The following is a 16,362-nucleotide window of genomic DNA, read 5'->3' as shown; positions in this document are numbered from 1 at the left end:
TTGGGGTCTTGACACAATCAACTCCCTTTCATGGCACTAGGTCTTCCTTTAAACTGATTAATGCCCAGTGGAGCACTGAATTCTATGAGCCTTGTATTTTCAAACTCTTCCATTTGTATTATACTTCCATGGGAATTGGGAGCCCTTTAGGGAATGCTTTCTCTTGAACAAATGTATTTGGAACCATCCAAATTTCAAATGAGTATGATAGAAATTTGTGGGCAAGTTGGAACCGGGACAATGTACATTTAATGGTGGAAATAGTTTCCCTGGTTTCAGGCTCCTCTACCTGGGAATGACTTAAATACAAGGGAGAATCTGATCCCCTGTTTACTGCACAGAGTTGATTCTCACCTGGCTAAAATTAGCTTTTAAATCACTGGGTTTTATGCCACTGCAGAGCATCTGGTCCCCTGTGACTGCAACGCTAGACTCACTCTTACTCCTGCTGATTACCTGTGATTATCTACCTAGTCAAGTTGTCAGGTGGCTGCATCTACTAAACACCTTCACATCAACAGCAGCTCATTATCTCTGTAGTCCATCCCTTGATTGTGGATTTTATGCCTAGGTTGTCTTATTCCTTTGGTTCTATTGGAATTGAATCTCCCCAAAAGTATAAACCCTTCTCCCAGATGTGACTTGTGCATCCTATCCACCATTGTGATTTTATGGCATGCCCAAGCAAGCTCAAAATTAATTTAATAGCCTTCTGTATTTCCTTATTGAGGTAGATTTTCCACTTTATGTAACACTCCAAGGGACTCGGTTTCATTCACATTTGAAGTCAACACTGAACAAAATGAACACTATGGTTCTCCCATTTCTCCGTTTGGGTTTATTTTCTGGATGTTTTGATAATTGAACACTTCCTCAGGTAAGGTGCAGAAATCCTGGGACAGAAGCTTTATCAGGAAAACATCTCTGATCTTCCGAATCTCTTCTTCCAGAAATGTACTAGTTTCATGTGGCCACATCTTGGTTTTCTTGTTACATATACGGAACAAGATTTGTCACTGGTGTTTTTAAATACTGTTGTCCCCCAGTTAGTAGAAGTGAGCCCATTATAATAACTCTTTCAACACAATCTGAATAGATGAGGTGTGGATTCATGATGTTACAAATAAGTATATTTAAAAAAACATAATTTTAAGTATAGAAATAAGGCATTAGAGTTTTTCTGGGTTTAAGTAAAATTAACTTACAAAAGATACAAGTTAACTCCTATTGAGAGTTATATGTCAGAATGACTATTATAAATGGTTTTATGTATTAACTCATTTAATTCTCAAAATAGCTCTCTAAGCAAGCACTATTATCATTCTTGTTTCCAGACGAGGAGACAGGCTCTTAAAAATTAATGTGCCTGAGGCCTTGTATCTATCAAGTGCTGTGTGGCTTCAACCCAGTATTTCTGAATATGAACACGACTTTTAAAAGTTCACTTTTCATTTATTTAAATTTGACTTTAATACCTACTACTATCTTTTTGCCCCTCAGGTCTCATTTTTGGCTATTAAGATTCTCAGAAATATCTAAGAATTCACTATCTTTTCTTTTGTAGATATATTTTAATGGATAACAGTAAAACGTTTGAGAAGAGAAAATAAGACGTCAGTTCAAAAAGTTTTTTAAAATGCATTGCTCTGAAATTACGGTGAATATACACAGCAGGGTTTTTAACTTCATCTTCATAATTCTTTTGGTGCCACCCAGTGACTCGTTTGAAATTTTAACATGTTTTGCTGCCATCTAGTGACCGAAATGAAAAACAATATACAAACATGATTGTGCCTTCTCATTTGGACTTTAAACCTCTAAGTACTGTACTGCCTTATTTGCATACATTAAAAATTTAAAGTTTGACACACACAGTTATCATTTTTCTCACCTTTTCTTGCTTATTATTCCTATGCTAAATACTATGTTCATAGCAATCAAGAAAGCATTAGAAGAGAAAATAGTCTCCCAAAAAAGTATGCATCAGAAAAAGAAAAACTTTAGAAATATTTTAATACTAAATTTATTGAGACATCATGAGATTAATAAAAGTTACCTTTGGCCTCTACAGTTACAGACAGGTGCTCGAAGTGGTGTCCATTAGCTCCAGACAATTAGCACAGCGAACTGCTCAAGTGTGTATACATTTTTGTTGGTGGACTCTGTTGTAACTCATCTTCAATAGCTGTGGTGTTTAATATTTGTGTATCACATGTATTTATTTTAGACCAATTTTTTGTGTGTGTCAATTCTTATTAGGATAATTGACATTACATTTTCACATGTATCTACAGTTTATAGTTAATCTTAACTATATTTCTTTGATTATATAAATGGTTACAGACATTTAAAAACTTAGTTTTTTTCATGTTCTATATAGACTACTTCCCATCCATCTGCATAAAATTTCATTGATTGTACATTTTAAACATTTTTCATCAGAGGCCCTGAATCATTATTTGTCTTTTCATAAATATATCACTATTTCCACTTAAAGTGGTAGGAATTATAGTATATTTCTGCCCTCAAAATGAAACAATACCTTATAATCAATAAAGTCATGATGATACTGCCCCATTTTTGGCTTTCAAATATATGAATATTATGAAACACTGCATTCAAATTTGTTGCTGCCCTACTTTGAAATCTTAAGATTCCAGCAGTGATCATACAGTACACCCTGAGGAACAAACATTGCCAAATGCTGGAGCGCCTTCCCCACAGCAGCTCCTGGCCATGACCTTTGTAGGCTGAGGATGCCTGAAGTGCAACTGTTTGGGTGCCTGTGCCTGACCAGGAAAATGATTCCCCCTCCAAATATGGACACAAATATGTCTTCAGCATTCCGATGGACATCTATAGTGGCACAGCATTTTGAGGACTGGGAGAAGTTGGGAGGAAATTTTAAGTTGGAAGATCATTGTGAACATGGGCAATCAGACTGGGGAAAAAAATATGTTTGACTGGAAAAACTCCCATTTGAAGCTAATGAGATCATTTCTAAGGAGACCTAAACTCACTAAAATAAGCAAAAACCAATGTTACAGATGTAGAATAATTTGTGGTTCAGGAAGATGAGTATTGGTCCTACATTCCCCCTTTATGACATCATTTATTCACCAAATATTTATTGAGTAGTTATTATGTGCCAGACACAGTATTGGGGAATGAGATGAATGTCAGTGTGCAAAACTCACATTCTTGCTGTTACAGAGCTTACAGTCGAGGGACACAACCCCCTTTGATCCAGTATTTTCCCTCAAACAACTCCAGCCTGCCCTGCCTGTGTCCTCAAATAAGAAACACTTGTAACTGACATTAGGTCATTTGTTCTTGCCTCACAGAGAGTGAGTATGGTGTGCATTTTTTACAGTGCACTAAGCATTGCTAAGTACCCTGAGAGAATCGGCTTGTGTATTACCACTAATGATGAAAACTCCACACCTCTTAATTTCAAGGGATTTAATTAACACATCCACTTCACACTGACCAACCTGATTTTACTTCACCCAAGTGGTAATTTATTAAATAACTTTAGCCTCACAGGAGTCCATCACATGACTTGACTTCCAGCATCTCAGGGCTCTCTGGCCACATCCCATTTTCATTCTTTCTGCTAATAAACTTTTCTAAGTAGTCAACATATTAGTCAGTGAAGCACAGAAAAATGATCAAAGCCATTAACTGAAAAATTAGACTTTGTGTCTAAAGATATTAAATGTTTTAAAGGTCTAAATATAGAGGCTTTTGCACTGTTAGGCCATTGTCATCCTAAAATACATTTTAAAAAACTGACCTAAAATCTGCAGCCTGACTGGATTCCACAACTGCTGCACTGGTCTGAACTCCAGAGTCCTACTCTGTGAACTATTTTTTTTTTTTTTGAGTCAGGGTCTTGCCTTGCAGTTCAGGCTGGCTCTGAACTCACTACATAGCCCAGACTAGCCTCAAACTCAAGGCGATCCTTCTGCCTCAGCCTCCCAAGTGCTGAGATTACAGGCATGTGCACCATGCCCAGCTTCTGGGAAATATTTTGAATTCTCTGATATATAGGCACACACTCCTCTTGTCTGCAATTTTGTCAGGTGGCCCTCACAAATTGCCTTGAGAAATGTAGCATACAGTCTTAGAACTGGAGTCTTTTATCCCTACCTTTCACGCCTAAAAACAAATTGACAAAGTTGCCATGCACAGTTTTAGTCCAATTTTTGTCATTCGTAATGCTTTTTCATTCAAAAACACAACCCCCATGTCTTTTTGTCTTTTTGCATCCATGTCTTTATTCAGTGATCAATCAGTACAGCTACTTTTACTTCGAGTGCCACCAATCACTCCTTCATATTCTAGGAACCATTTAATCCCAGCCCTGAATTTGAAAGACATCAGAGGCAGTTTTTATTTTAACAGGCATGCAAAGATAAAAGTAATGAAATAAAAAATAAATGGCCCTGCTTCAGGTAAAGAAAACCATCTCTATGAAGAAGAAATTCAAATGCTGGATCACATGTTTTCAAAGTCTTGGTCTTACTGTGTTTTCCTTTCATTGATAGCCAAAACCAGGTGACCTTAGTCTGAGCTAAAATTTTAATAAATAATGGGCCCCTTGGTGTTAAGAGATGAAACACATTCAATTTGCAGTGTCTACAATCATTTTAATTTCTGGCTTATTTATAGAAACATCACCTCTGCTCCTACAAATAAAATCATTCATTACTTCTGCAAGGTGCACAATGCATAATATGAACATAGGAAACCTGAGGTTCTGTGAATTTAAGATGACAGAGAAATGGTGCTCAATAGCCATTTTCCTGTATCTTTACTCTTCTGTCTGTTTCTTCTTCTTTGAAAGCTTACTAGAAAGACTACTTTATAGAAAAGATGATTATTACAAAGATCAAGTGTGAAATTCGTGTTTTTGTATTACTTCTTGTCAAAAGTAACCAGTTTCTCGGGCGTCTGGGTCTCTCCCATTTCTCTCTGGGTGTGGAAAGATGAATAGACTTGGAGTGAGGAGCACCAGAGGGAGGCAAGGCACCGCTCTCGGCCGGCAGGCTTCCTTTCCTGAACAGGGCAAGATCCTGCGGCCTCACTTGAAGGAGGCTCTCACCACCCTGCCCTTCAGAGGCTGCGGAGGGCGCCAGTTCCCCACCAGGGGCACCGGGGGCTCGTTCTCGGCACTGGCGAAGATGCTGCGCAGCTTGGCCATCTGCAAGGACAGGGCGGCAGGTTAGCGAGGCGCTCCGCCTGCTGGACGCACGGTGCGACCAAGGGTCAGAAATCACGGGCGCTCCAAACAGGACAAAGAGACCACTTCACAAAACCGATCTCCAGTGTTCAGTGAAGGACCCTTGTTAGCAAGACAGACTCCATATTGCTGCTTGACCCACCTGCCTGCCCTTTAAATGAACTCAGAAGGAGGAAGCTTAGAAACCTCCTCCCCTTAGAGTCTCTTAGAAACAACAATTAATCAACTATTGTTTCACAAATGTTCTAAAAGCAGGACGTTCCGCTTCTGTACCTTTTGCTTGCTTTACTAGTTCTATCCATAGGGGGGCCTAGAAACTGCTGGCCTCAAAGGTGTATAAAACATGTTAATCTACCCCCAGTCGAGGCTTGAATCCGATGCTCAGCTCGGGTCCCGGCTGGTAATAAACTCCTGTGTGGATTTAATATTGGTCTCTGGTTGGTTCTCTCTCACTGGGTGTAACATTCAGCCCAAGCAGCTGCCACTTCTGGAGGAATATATTTTTAATTTGTAAACTAACTCTCTCTCTCTCTCTCTCACTCTCTCTCTCTCCCTTCCTCCCTCCTTCTGTCTTTCCCATTTCAAGGATCTGCCCTCTGGTCAAACCCTTTTCTTCTTGAATTCTGAAACAATTATTTTAACTTGAGAAGTTGGGTATGAAGTACACACTTTATGTAGAAAGGCATGACAAATTACACACACACACACACACACACACATATGCCTTCATTGAGTTTATGGTGTCAATTTTAAAAGAGGAGGAAGAAATACTTCATGCTACATTTTTAATTTTAAACTGATTTTTTCTTAAAGGATAATAAATTCTTATTAAGAATATTATACTGCAATATTAAATTGTTTTTAGCTTTTCTCCATGTGAAAATTTCATTCCTTTTTCAAAATATTTATATCAATGATTAAGACCATTAGATCTGATTCTTTGATTAAAATGCCAATTTATATTCTCGAGTCTACATTGTCAGAAATAGGGAAACCACTGTCTTAGCCAAGGGAGACGGAGTGGTAAACTGATTTGACTATGAGACATTCATGTCCTAGGTTGTGAGTCCTGTGTTGTTCACTTGCTAAATATAGTCTTTTTCATGTCTCTTCTCACTTATTTTATCTCAAACAGCTTTGTCTTTAAAATTGTGTTGTTAAGACAGTCTTTAAATGAGCAGGAGGAAGGGAGACCATATACTATCAAAAACAGATCCTGAACTTGGTTCTGAGTGTGTGGATAAGTTACTTTTACTTTCTAAGGTTCACCTTGTTTATCTTTAAAACTGGAAAAATAACATACTCTTCCCAAGGGCGCTAACTTCTTTCCAGTTCCCTTCTCCTTAGGTCTGGATTTGCCACCCCAGCTCCTAACCAATGCACACTATTTCAGGGATCTCCGAAGGAACAAAGACTTGGTTCTATTAATCTGAACCTTTAAGTGTAGCTTAAAGTCGGTCCTCGGTCGCTAGCATGACCACTTTTCTTCAATTTGCATTAATCTCAGTACCCTCGGGAGGAAGTCAAAATTTAGAAAACTGGAACAGGCTGATTGCGATTGACCAGAGTAAATTCTGCGATCTCTAGGAGGAGCTGTTGGACAAGCATCCATGACAGCGGTGGATTTCCAATTTTTCTATTTTCTCTGCCCAACCCGTCAGGCTCCGGGGCTGCAACTCACCTGGTCGGAGCTCACGCTCATGGGCTCCTTCAGCAGCAGCCACACGATGCACTCCTCGCAGGGGGGCGTGGTGAAGGAGCCGTTGTAGGTCCAGTAGTCCCGGCAGGAGGGGAACAGGCAGGACGGATTGAAGTGAGTGAAGGGGGCCTCCTTGCCCTGGAAGACAGCCAGGCGCTGGCATCCTACACGGAACAGGCACGCCGCCCACCCCAAGGGGCTCACCCCTTCATTTGTGGGCCAGACTTCAAGGGTAATAGAGTAAATCAGCTTGTAACAAGGTCCAGTCTTTCAGAAATAAAGGTTACACAGAAAGCTGAGTACATATTCTAACTTTATCCAACACAATCCTTTGCCATGATTTATTTCTTTTCACTTTAACTATGGGTAGAACTACAATTCTACCATGTTTCATGAGGGGAAACTCGTACTATATCTAAAATGTAACAAATGTACCTGATACAAATTAATGCTTTGGTTGTTGATAATAATAACAAAAGGGCTTGCATTTTTATTGAATATTGTATTAGAATAATTACTTTTTTAGTGGTAAAAGTTAATAGTTAATTAGGATAGTCCTAAAGACAACCAAAATTTGTTTGCTAATTGGAAGAGTCTATTCTTAAGATTTAAAGTAGATAGGTGTTACTGGTAAGAGTCACACCAGGATTTAAAACACCAGCTTTAGCTGGCATTTAGAGCCTCAGTGAGTCTGTGTATGTAGGTAGGCAGGGATAGGAGAGAAAGAGGCAACTGCCCCAGTCTTTGAATCGAAAGATTCAACTTCTCTGACTCTCACCCACTGCCTTGAGAAAATATATCTGACAGGAGGCAATGAAATAAACCAACGTATGTGAAATTGCTTCAGAAACTATAAAACACACAAATATAATGTCACTTATTTATATTTGTGCCTAGCATATCTGTCAAACTTAATAACAGTTTAAGTTAAAAATGTACAGTATTCAATAATGCAAAAAAAAAGAAAATTAATGTTCTCTGCCTGATGTTTTAGGAGAAAAAATTATTTTCTTTTACCTTTGTCTTAACTTTGTCCAGTGCATCAAGGAGAAGTTGGAACTCGCCTTTCTCTCGTCCTATCTGTAAGAAAAATAGAAATCCAGTGTAATATTTTCCCTTCTCCATAATTTAAGATTATCTTAAAAACTGATTTTGATTCATCTACATGCAACTAGTATCATAAATCTGCCAGAATATCTTTTATGAAACAAAAACATAATTTTATTTTCCCCCCAAGATTTTAGAGTACATGTTTTCTGATCTAAACTTAGACTTCAAGGCCTCTGAAGTACAAAACCACAAAATTACATGCTGATCTAGTTCAATGTCCTTGACCTCTGCAAAGTCATTGCATTTCTTAAATAGAGTTAGAGCTAGAGAGGGCTCTATGTATCTGAAACTAAATTCATTGTCTTTCCCTTCACACCCACTTTGCTTTCTGGGTTGTGGTTCTTCATGCACTGAAAATGATCCAGTGAATTCAGAACATAAAACGAATTAGGTCATTCAAAGAGAAAGAAGCCAGATTTTCACCTCTGGCTTAAAATCTAGATTATGTTACCAGCAAATTCATGTGTTAATGACACTAAGTCCTCTTTAAACCAAGGCTGGCTGAACAACACACACATGCCATGTGCTATCTTAGCCCGGGATCATGAGGGTGGTGGCCACCTTAAGCACAGGGGATGTCCAGCCAGGCAATTGGCATCCCCGAAGTTCCCAACATCAGCTTCTCTGGTTTCTAGAGCAACTGAAGTGGAGTAATGGGAAAGCTTAATGAGCACACCCCACTCGCACCCTCACCACTGTCATAACAAGCTCCCTTGAATTCTCTTGTCAATAATTCCTTCCATACACACTCATCCCAAGAGAAAATTTAGAAGTGCCAGGGATTCTGGAACAGGGCAGAAGGAGCACTTTTAGAGGGAAGCAAAACATTTTGAACTGATTTTAGCATAATGGAAAATAACCTGTATATAGAGAAAGGAAAACATGTACACACAACTCAAGCAAGAGAGGAACAAGACTCATATTAGCCTCAGCATTATAAGCAACTAAGTTTTGAGAGGGGGAAAAAAAGGTGAGTTTTAACCTTACTTTCAGAAAAATGCCAACCACTGCAATTCCATCACGTTGTTTCAGAGCTCCCCCAAAAGTGTTATACTTTGGATTCCAGTGCACCAAATGAAGCTGAAACCATAAGATACAGGTTAAGAGACAAATCCCTAGAATAAGGAGCTAGGTATAGAATTATTTGCAATAGACTCAAAAAATGTGCTGTGTACAGGTTGTTGCTTAATGCTGCTGCACAAAATGACAAAACTCTAAATATTAAGTTGCAATATTTACCAGTGGAACTTTTAATGGTTCAAATAAAAAATATACAAAACTATCTATCTCCTTTTAGCCAGGCTGTAGAACTTGGCAGCAACTTTATCTTAATTTAGAACATGAGCACCGTTAAGCTAATCAGGTTTCCCATATTGAGTTACAGAGAATGGAAAGAGAATTCAATAGTTTGTGACAGTTAAAAAATACTTTATGTAAAATCAAATGTGTGAGATAATTTCATGCACAATATTCAGGGTCAAAGCTTTTCTTACATCTGTAAGAAATATCCAAAACTTTTTCCATTTGTGGAGGAAGATGTGTACGAAGAAGGGATTCTCAATTTATCTTGCCACTAGCTCTCTGGATTGGCTACAGTGAAATGGAATGATCACAGTGAAACACTTTGGGTGTCTTAGCAATCACACCGCCCAATGATTTCACTTAGGACAATGTTCCTGTGTGCCTCCAGTCCCTGCTCAGCCCCTGTGTTGATGAAACCTGCCCTTGGAAAAGAGTGAAGTAGCTTGGCTTTCTACAGAGAATATATAGGAGGCTTGTCTTACTCCCTTTATAACTTGCTGCTTTGATCTGAACTATAAATCATGCTTTTCTTTAATGAGTTTCCTGAGAAAGAGAGTAGTATCTGTTCATATAAAATTATGTGGATCTGTGTCAATCTATCTGTGTGTTCTCTTAACATTAGAACATGAACACTGGTCAGAATCACTAAATGCAGCTTTAAAAGCACTATATTCTTATAAAACAGGCAGCATGGGGCACTGACTAAGATGATGCATGCTGAAGCCTACTGACATAAAGAACAACACCAGGTCTAGTACTTATCAATTATGTGCCTTTGCCATATAATTTTTTTTCTGTGCCTCAGTTGCCACATCTGAAGCCTATTAAATCAGGTTGCTGAGAGTATCAGATGAGATAATATATGTAGCATTGATACACATGTGAGCTATCCCTATTGTTCTGGTTCCATTCAGGACACTGGCGCTTTTTCTATTAAGCAACTGTCCACTTTTATATATATATATATATGACCTTGGAAGTCTTTGTGTGTGATGCTATCCCACCAACACACCCTTTACTGTCTAACCTAGAAAGTTCGGCAGCTGGAGTTTATGCTGAAATTATTACAATTCTTTTCACAACTACATGCTTGCAGGATGTTGTTTGGTTGCTGAGGCTGTTATTTTCAGTTTTTCAGTTTTCACCATGGGATATGCAGAGTGGGTGACAGCAGTTCCTCCTACCTCTGCTGCATACTTGACTCCATCCACCATGTGCTCAGAGCCGTGATCATCAGAGGAGCCCCAGTGAAGATGAAACTGGCGAAGTCGGTAGGGGTCAGAAAGAGGACCACCTCTCAGCACTGTGATGATAAGCAAGGCCAGTGAGTTTGCACTCCCTTTACAGAGAGCTATATTACTTGAAACAGGTGCTTTTGATGGGAGAAGGGTATAGATGGTCAGCTGGGAAGGCAGAGCCCTCCCCAAGCACACGGGACCCCTCCAAAAATGAAGACTTAGGATATATCAAAATCAATGCATTTTCTGTCTTTTTTACTTAGTTGGCTTGTTTTATTATTATTGAAATGTGATTTTAACACTTATGAAAGTGAACAACAGGGATGCACACACCCAAACAATGGGTCAGTAGTGGTGCAGTGGGAAGAACCAAACTATGAAGGGGCAGACAGTTTTAGGTTCCAATCCTGGCTCCACCCCTCAATACATGTGTGATCTCAGGCAAGTTGCTAAACTTCTCTGAATGTTTTTGCATCTCTAAGAAGGTGATAATAATTCCACACTTGCAGAGCTGCTGTGAGGATTAACGGAGATTAAGCACCTTAATAGTACTCATCATAGTGCCTGCACGGTAAGCGCTGTACAAACATGAATTCCTTTGCCATGTCTTGCTTTTCAACTATGTTTTTGTCTTTAGGATGACAAGTAAGAGCTTTGATCTACTTCTAATTTAGAGTGTCCCTATTCAAATCAGATGAAATGGAAATTTGAAAATTTCCCAGGAAATCAATCAATGCAGACTACAAAACTTAATAATTCTCAATAGCATTAATTTGGGTTTATTGTATAAATATCTTAATCAGTCAATTTGATTTAAATTCATTTAACCTAGGTAGTAATTTAGAGGCTCAAATATCTTCAAAAGGATATTGGAAACTGCAGAAACACTAAAATCAAGATTCAACAATATAACCAAAATAGAATGCAAGGTAGTTATTTTGGAAAGGATTGTCTACCCTAATAAGTAATACAGGAAGGGATAGTGTATCTTTAAAACAATAATGCTAGGCCTGTATGAGTTTGGCCATGAAGGAATTAAGTGGTTTCTCATATTTTTGCTGTCCAATCATTTGGAATAGTTAGTATCTGGAAATATGAGTCTAATTTGTTAGAATAAATTATAAGAATTTAAATAATCAACTATTTTTGTTACAAAAAATAACATTTTTATGTGGCTTAACCTAATAATATTGTTTCATTTTGTTTTTTCTCCTTCAAAATGGAGCTTGATTTAAATGGTTGGAAGGGGAATAACAGTGTAAAAGCATTAAGAAAATATAACATTATATCATATTCCTTACTTGGAATCTTCCAGTAGGTAGGAGTTATGAGTCTCACATTCTTTACTACAACATAATTATGAATATTCATTTATGTCTATTGATAAGAATAATTTTAACTCCATTCAAAACAAGGTTAAAGGAAGTTGGGTTCTGTACACCATCAAGTCCTCAAAAGAAGATTCTTTCTTACCTCATTCACGGTGAAATAAAGCATTTCTAATTAGCCTTTTAAAGTTTTCACCGATTTGTTTACTAGTGTAGGTTTAAAAACAACTTGCTTTTTCACATAAATAGTGCTGAAGAAATGTTCAGCTACTTCAAAAACACTCACCAGAAGGATCAGTCAGATAAACCCCAGGGATACAGGAAGCCGAGTCATCAGGACCCATGTAATGGCCCTGTTCTATCCCTTGGACTGGCCTCTTTCCAGGCCCTAGGAGAAGACAGTGCCTATTGTATTTCTTTACTTTATTCCTTGCTTTGTAGAATGGAATCTGTGCCTGCTTGCGAGTGGGATCCTCACTCTCTGGATCTGGTTGCAGAGGGCAGGACTGAATCCTTAGTTACTGGCCAGCAGTGAGGGAAGAACACTAACTTGGGTTCATTGCCAACATCATCCCATCAAGCTCCATTTCAAGAATGCATTGCCAACTTTTGGTCTGGGCATAGGACCATTTTGCAGCAACAAAGTGACCAAAATTAGAGGGTGAGACATTCCTCTTCAATATACAAATATGTTTCTTTACAGCTAAAGCAGAGAAGAATATCATCTCTATTTTCAGGGATGAAATGCTCCCTCTTCCCACTAATGTTGTTGCTGGGTCTGTAATCACACTTTTGCCAGTACAGACGTGGGAAATATCTAGGGCCCCCTCCCTAAGTGTTATACTTACTTGACCTGTCATAAGTGTCATCAAACACAACTCTGCAGGTCTTCCCATTGTTCAGGATGGTCTTGGCAGAGCCAGGGTCGTAAGATGCTGACCATGGCTTCAGAGAAGGGTCATATTTGATGTCTTTAGTATGCAGCTCAATGGGAGACTGATTGTCCCCTTTGGCAATTGGGTAAAGTTCATGCCAGTGGTCAGGACCTAGGAAATAAAGTTGAGAGAATTTATTTATTTGGTGATATAACCCAAGGCCATTCTCTAAAGGACAACCAGCAAAATACACAGACTATGATTTAAGAAATGGTCTTGGGTTCAGATTGGGCAGCACAAGACAGCATTTAAGACTTTTTCATAGTTTTGTTGCTGGTATTTCATTCTGTGTATTTACTCTGCTGGCTCAGGAATATGGCTTGAAAGGGTCTTCATTCATTGACCACATATGCATCACTTTGTGGTTTCCAGAGCACACAGGTGTTTCTTTTCCCATAGGTTTAACAGAGGGGTAGGCAGAATAAGATTCTTATACCAACACCAGACTCAGAGGGGCTAAGTGCTTTCCCTAGTATCACAGTAAAGGACCATCAGCCTGGATCTCAGGTTATCTGACTTCTCAGTCAGACAGTGTGATACTAGGCAAGTCACTAAACTTATCTGCACTTCAGTTTCTTCCAAGGGAAACAAAGTCACTCCATCGGAGGGAGAACGACATGGTTTAAAGACAAAAGGATCAGTAGCATTTGGCACAATTAATGTTAGTTCTTACCTCACTCGGCACCTATATTTTCAGTGCATTCCCGGTGGCCTACTTTCTGTGCAGTGCCCTGGACGGGGGGCGCCGCTGCCCGCACTCACCATTGTGGCTGGCGTAGCCCCACTCCTTGGCCATGGTGGTCTTTCCCGGCGCTGCACGGACGGCTCCTGCCTTCTCTCCTCCAGTTATGCAGTGTCCCTTCAGCCCGTTTCTTTTATACAGGTACCCCGCACACTGCATGGCCTTATTAGGTCAGCCAGGGTGGGGCGGGGGGCTAAATTGGATCGGGGTGGTATTTGGATGGCGGGGTGGGGGGAGCCAATGAATTACAGAGGCTGGACAGCTGTCGGCGTGGGGTGGCAGGGCCCCCCTGCCCCTTCCCAGGAACCCTGGCTTGGGGCCCTGCCATCGCTCCCTCCGGGCTCCCAAAGCTGCAGAGCTTTGCAGTGGGCGCCACCGAGCGCAAGCGCGGGCTGCATTCTCCTCGACCTCCCTGCCTCCTTCTTCCATGCTTTTGGGGGAGTCGGGGAGGGGGCGAGGGGGCGGTGTCGTAGCTGTGCTTAGCCACGAACTAAAATCTGCATCCCCGCGGCTCTTGCAGAAGCCCAGAGAAGTTACTTTTACTGCAGGCTGGCGGTCTGGCTGCAGTGTCTGGACGCTTCTGCAAGTTGATTTCGTTACTCCGATCCGGTTACCGGGTAGAGTGGCTGGAAATAACGTCTGTTTGCCTGAGCCTTACTTGTAAAATCCTAGGAACAAAGGATGGAAAGAAAGAGGCCAGGCGTGCAGGCTCTCTGACTCCGTTCTCCGCCAAGAGCCCGTCCTCTGCCTGGAACCGCACCAGCCGGCATTTCCCAGCCCAGCGGGTCCCTTTGCTCTCAGGTCGCCAAGGCCTGGATCTCAGAGAGCGCCGGGAATCTGGGAGCTCTGGGTCCCGGTTTGCACAGACCCAGAGACTGGGACTGACTTAGCCACACTCTGCAATCTCCACCTCTGAAAACCACTATCATAAAATGACTTCCGTTGCCTAAAAACTATAATTTCACTGTACACAGGGTAATGAGAGATTGGAAAGAAAAAGGCTTACAGAATCATCTTTAATTTTTTTCTCTAAGGAGTTTTGTAATACAATGAACCACACAAAAGGAAACTAAAACATTAGTTTTAGTTTCTAATGTGTATGTGGCAAAAGCACAGTTTAAAATATCCGATTATGGTTGCACTGAAGAAGTCATTCTAGGAGATATTCATAATTCTAAGACTATATTGTAAAAATTTCTTCTATTTTAAGTCAGTAACCATTTTTTAAAAGGCAGGAGGAAAGGTACCTAACTTCAGTGCTACGTTAAGATTTCAATATATGTTTTCTTCATTACAGTGGTTTTTATTTTTCACAGTATTTTGTAGTGGGAGATAACAAAACTTGAAAAGGAAATCTCTTATCATGGCAAAGATAGCTCATCCCTAAGGCATGTGGAATGACTGACCACACTCATAACCTGGACGCCAGGGGAGTCACTCCCCAGAGTATTTTTGTGGCCAGGGATTATTTGATCCACATAATAGCAGTGTGGAATTAGGAACTGAGACACTTCGGAAAATCCAAGCAAAAGGGGCAAAAGAAGTGGCCTTAGACTCTGAGCTCAAACATGGCACTGTTTGATCAGAAAGTCTACAGAGGGGGGATGCCTGAGCCAGGTTTCTAGTTTACTATAACAGAGTGGCAGTGAAACTGTGGATAATGGAAGTGTTTCATATTTCTAATTAACTATGATTATTGGTATAAGCAAATCAAAATCTTGTTCCAAACCATTCAGTTGCTGTCATCTCTCTTTCTCTGATATGTGTAGTTAAGAAGACAAGTAATAAAATTTCATGTTATTTGATACTGTGTTAATACAAATAAAGTAGTAATAGCAAATTTATACCAAGAACAATCTAGAAATTAATCACACATACTTTTTATGTGTAGAAAGAGTTTTTTAAAGGACTATTTGTTAAAGAATATACAAAGTGGCACATAATTTCAAATAAATTAGGCAGAAGGAGAGGGAAAGGGAGAAGAACTTATTGCTACCAGGGAGGGGCAATGAAGTAATTACTGACTGCTGGACCATTTGGATCAAATCTTAAATTTTGAATCCTGTTCATGGCATTTTGTAGGCGAAGAGCCTGAGGTCCTGTCCCAACTGAGGTCCCTCACCAGAATGCATCAACCTGAGGTAGCCATTTGATTTGCCAGTGAGAGCATGAATACAAAGAGGATATGCTCCCAAATTTATGTAGTAAGAGTTGATCATCAGAGTCCATAAATTCAAATTATTTTCTTCCAAATATAAAATTGTTCTTTTAAAATATAGAACTAGTTCTTTAAAAGGAGGGGAAACCCTTAAACTAGATGTCATATTCTCTTTGGATCTAATTTAGATGATCAAGTCTTCAATGACTTAATACTTTCAGAATTAACAAATAGAATTCTGTTTTGACATTTCAGAAACATTTTACATTCTTCTTTGATCTCAGGCAACTTATCCAGAAAATGGAGGAAATCATATCCACTGGACAGGGCCCTTATGGGGCTTAAATGAGGTAATATGAGGCACTTAGCGCAGTGTAAGCCACACAGTTAAAGCTCAGCAAAGTTAATGCCCTTCTCTGGCCTTGTTCATTTCATTTAATTTCTCTCTGGGCAGTCACTTACCTTAAATATCCCTTGTTCCTTACTGGCCATAAACAGCACCTGTCATGTATGTTGCAAAGCAAAGGTGCTAACATGAAGACTTCACTTAGATGAAGGACTCATCCTGCTTGTATGAAATAAAAATTGAGATCCACAGCATTCAC

General features: G+C 39.7%; 2 protein-coding genes across 4 annotated transcripts in view; one reads left to right on the top strand and one right to left on the bottom strand.

The window, feature by feature from the left end:
* Positions 1 to 4,250: 4,250 nt before the first annotated feature.
* Positions 4,251 to 13,771, bottom strand: Ca3 (carbonic anhydrase 3). The gene is made up of 7 exons (XM_004841984.4): positions 13,620 to 13,771; positions 12,771 to 12,968; positions 10,541 to 10,659; positions 9,042 to 9,134; positions 7,962 to 8,024; positions 6,927 to 7,082; positions 4,251 to 5,206 (listed from the first exon to the last, which is right to left on the bottom strand). Exons 1-7 carry the CDS (start codon positions 13,756 to 13,758, stop codon positions 5,087 to 5,089), a joined length of 888 nt encoding a protein of 295 aa, XP_004842041.3. The 5' UTR covers positions 13,759 to 13,771; the 3' UTR covers positions 4,251 to 5,086.
* The window catches only part of Ca1 (carbonic anhydrase 1), a 114,047-nt gene continuing 108,666 nt past the window's right edge, over positions 10,982 to 16,362 (top strand). The window contains exons 1-2 of one of the 3 annotated variants that reach the window (XM_087190546.1): positions 10,982 to 11,165; positions 12,364 to 12,583. The gene's annotated coding sequence lies outside the window, so the exon portion shown is untranslated. Of the gene's footprint in view, positions 11,166 to 12,363; positions 12,584 to 13,608; positions 13,741 to 16,362 lie in introns of those variants that run through there. The other 2 variants (XM_087190545.1, XM_087190547.1) reach the window with 2 other exon arrangements.

Source organism: Heterocephalus glaber, unplaced genomic scaffold, assembly GCF_053883595.1.
Source record: "Heterocephalus glaber isolate CG9 unplaced genomic scaffold, H.glaber_assembly_v1.0 deba00001553, whole genome shotgun sequence".
NCBI lineage: Eukaryota > Metazoa > Chordata > Mammalia > Rodentia > Bathyergidae > Heterocephalus > Heterocephalus glaber.
Note: the sequence above shows the minus strand (reverse complement) of the source record. Positions and strands in the feature narration are given on the sequence as shown.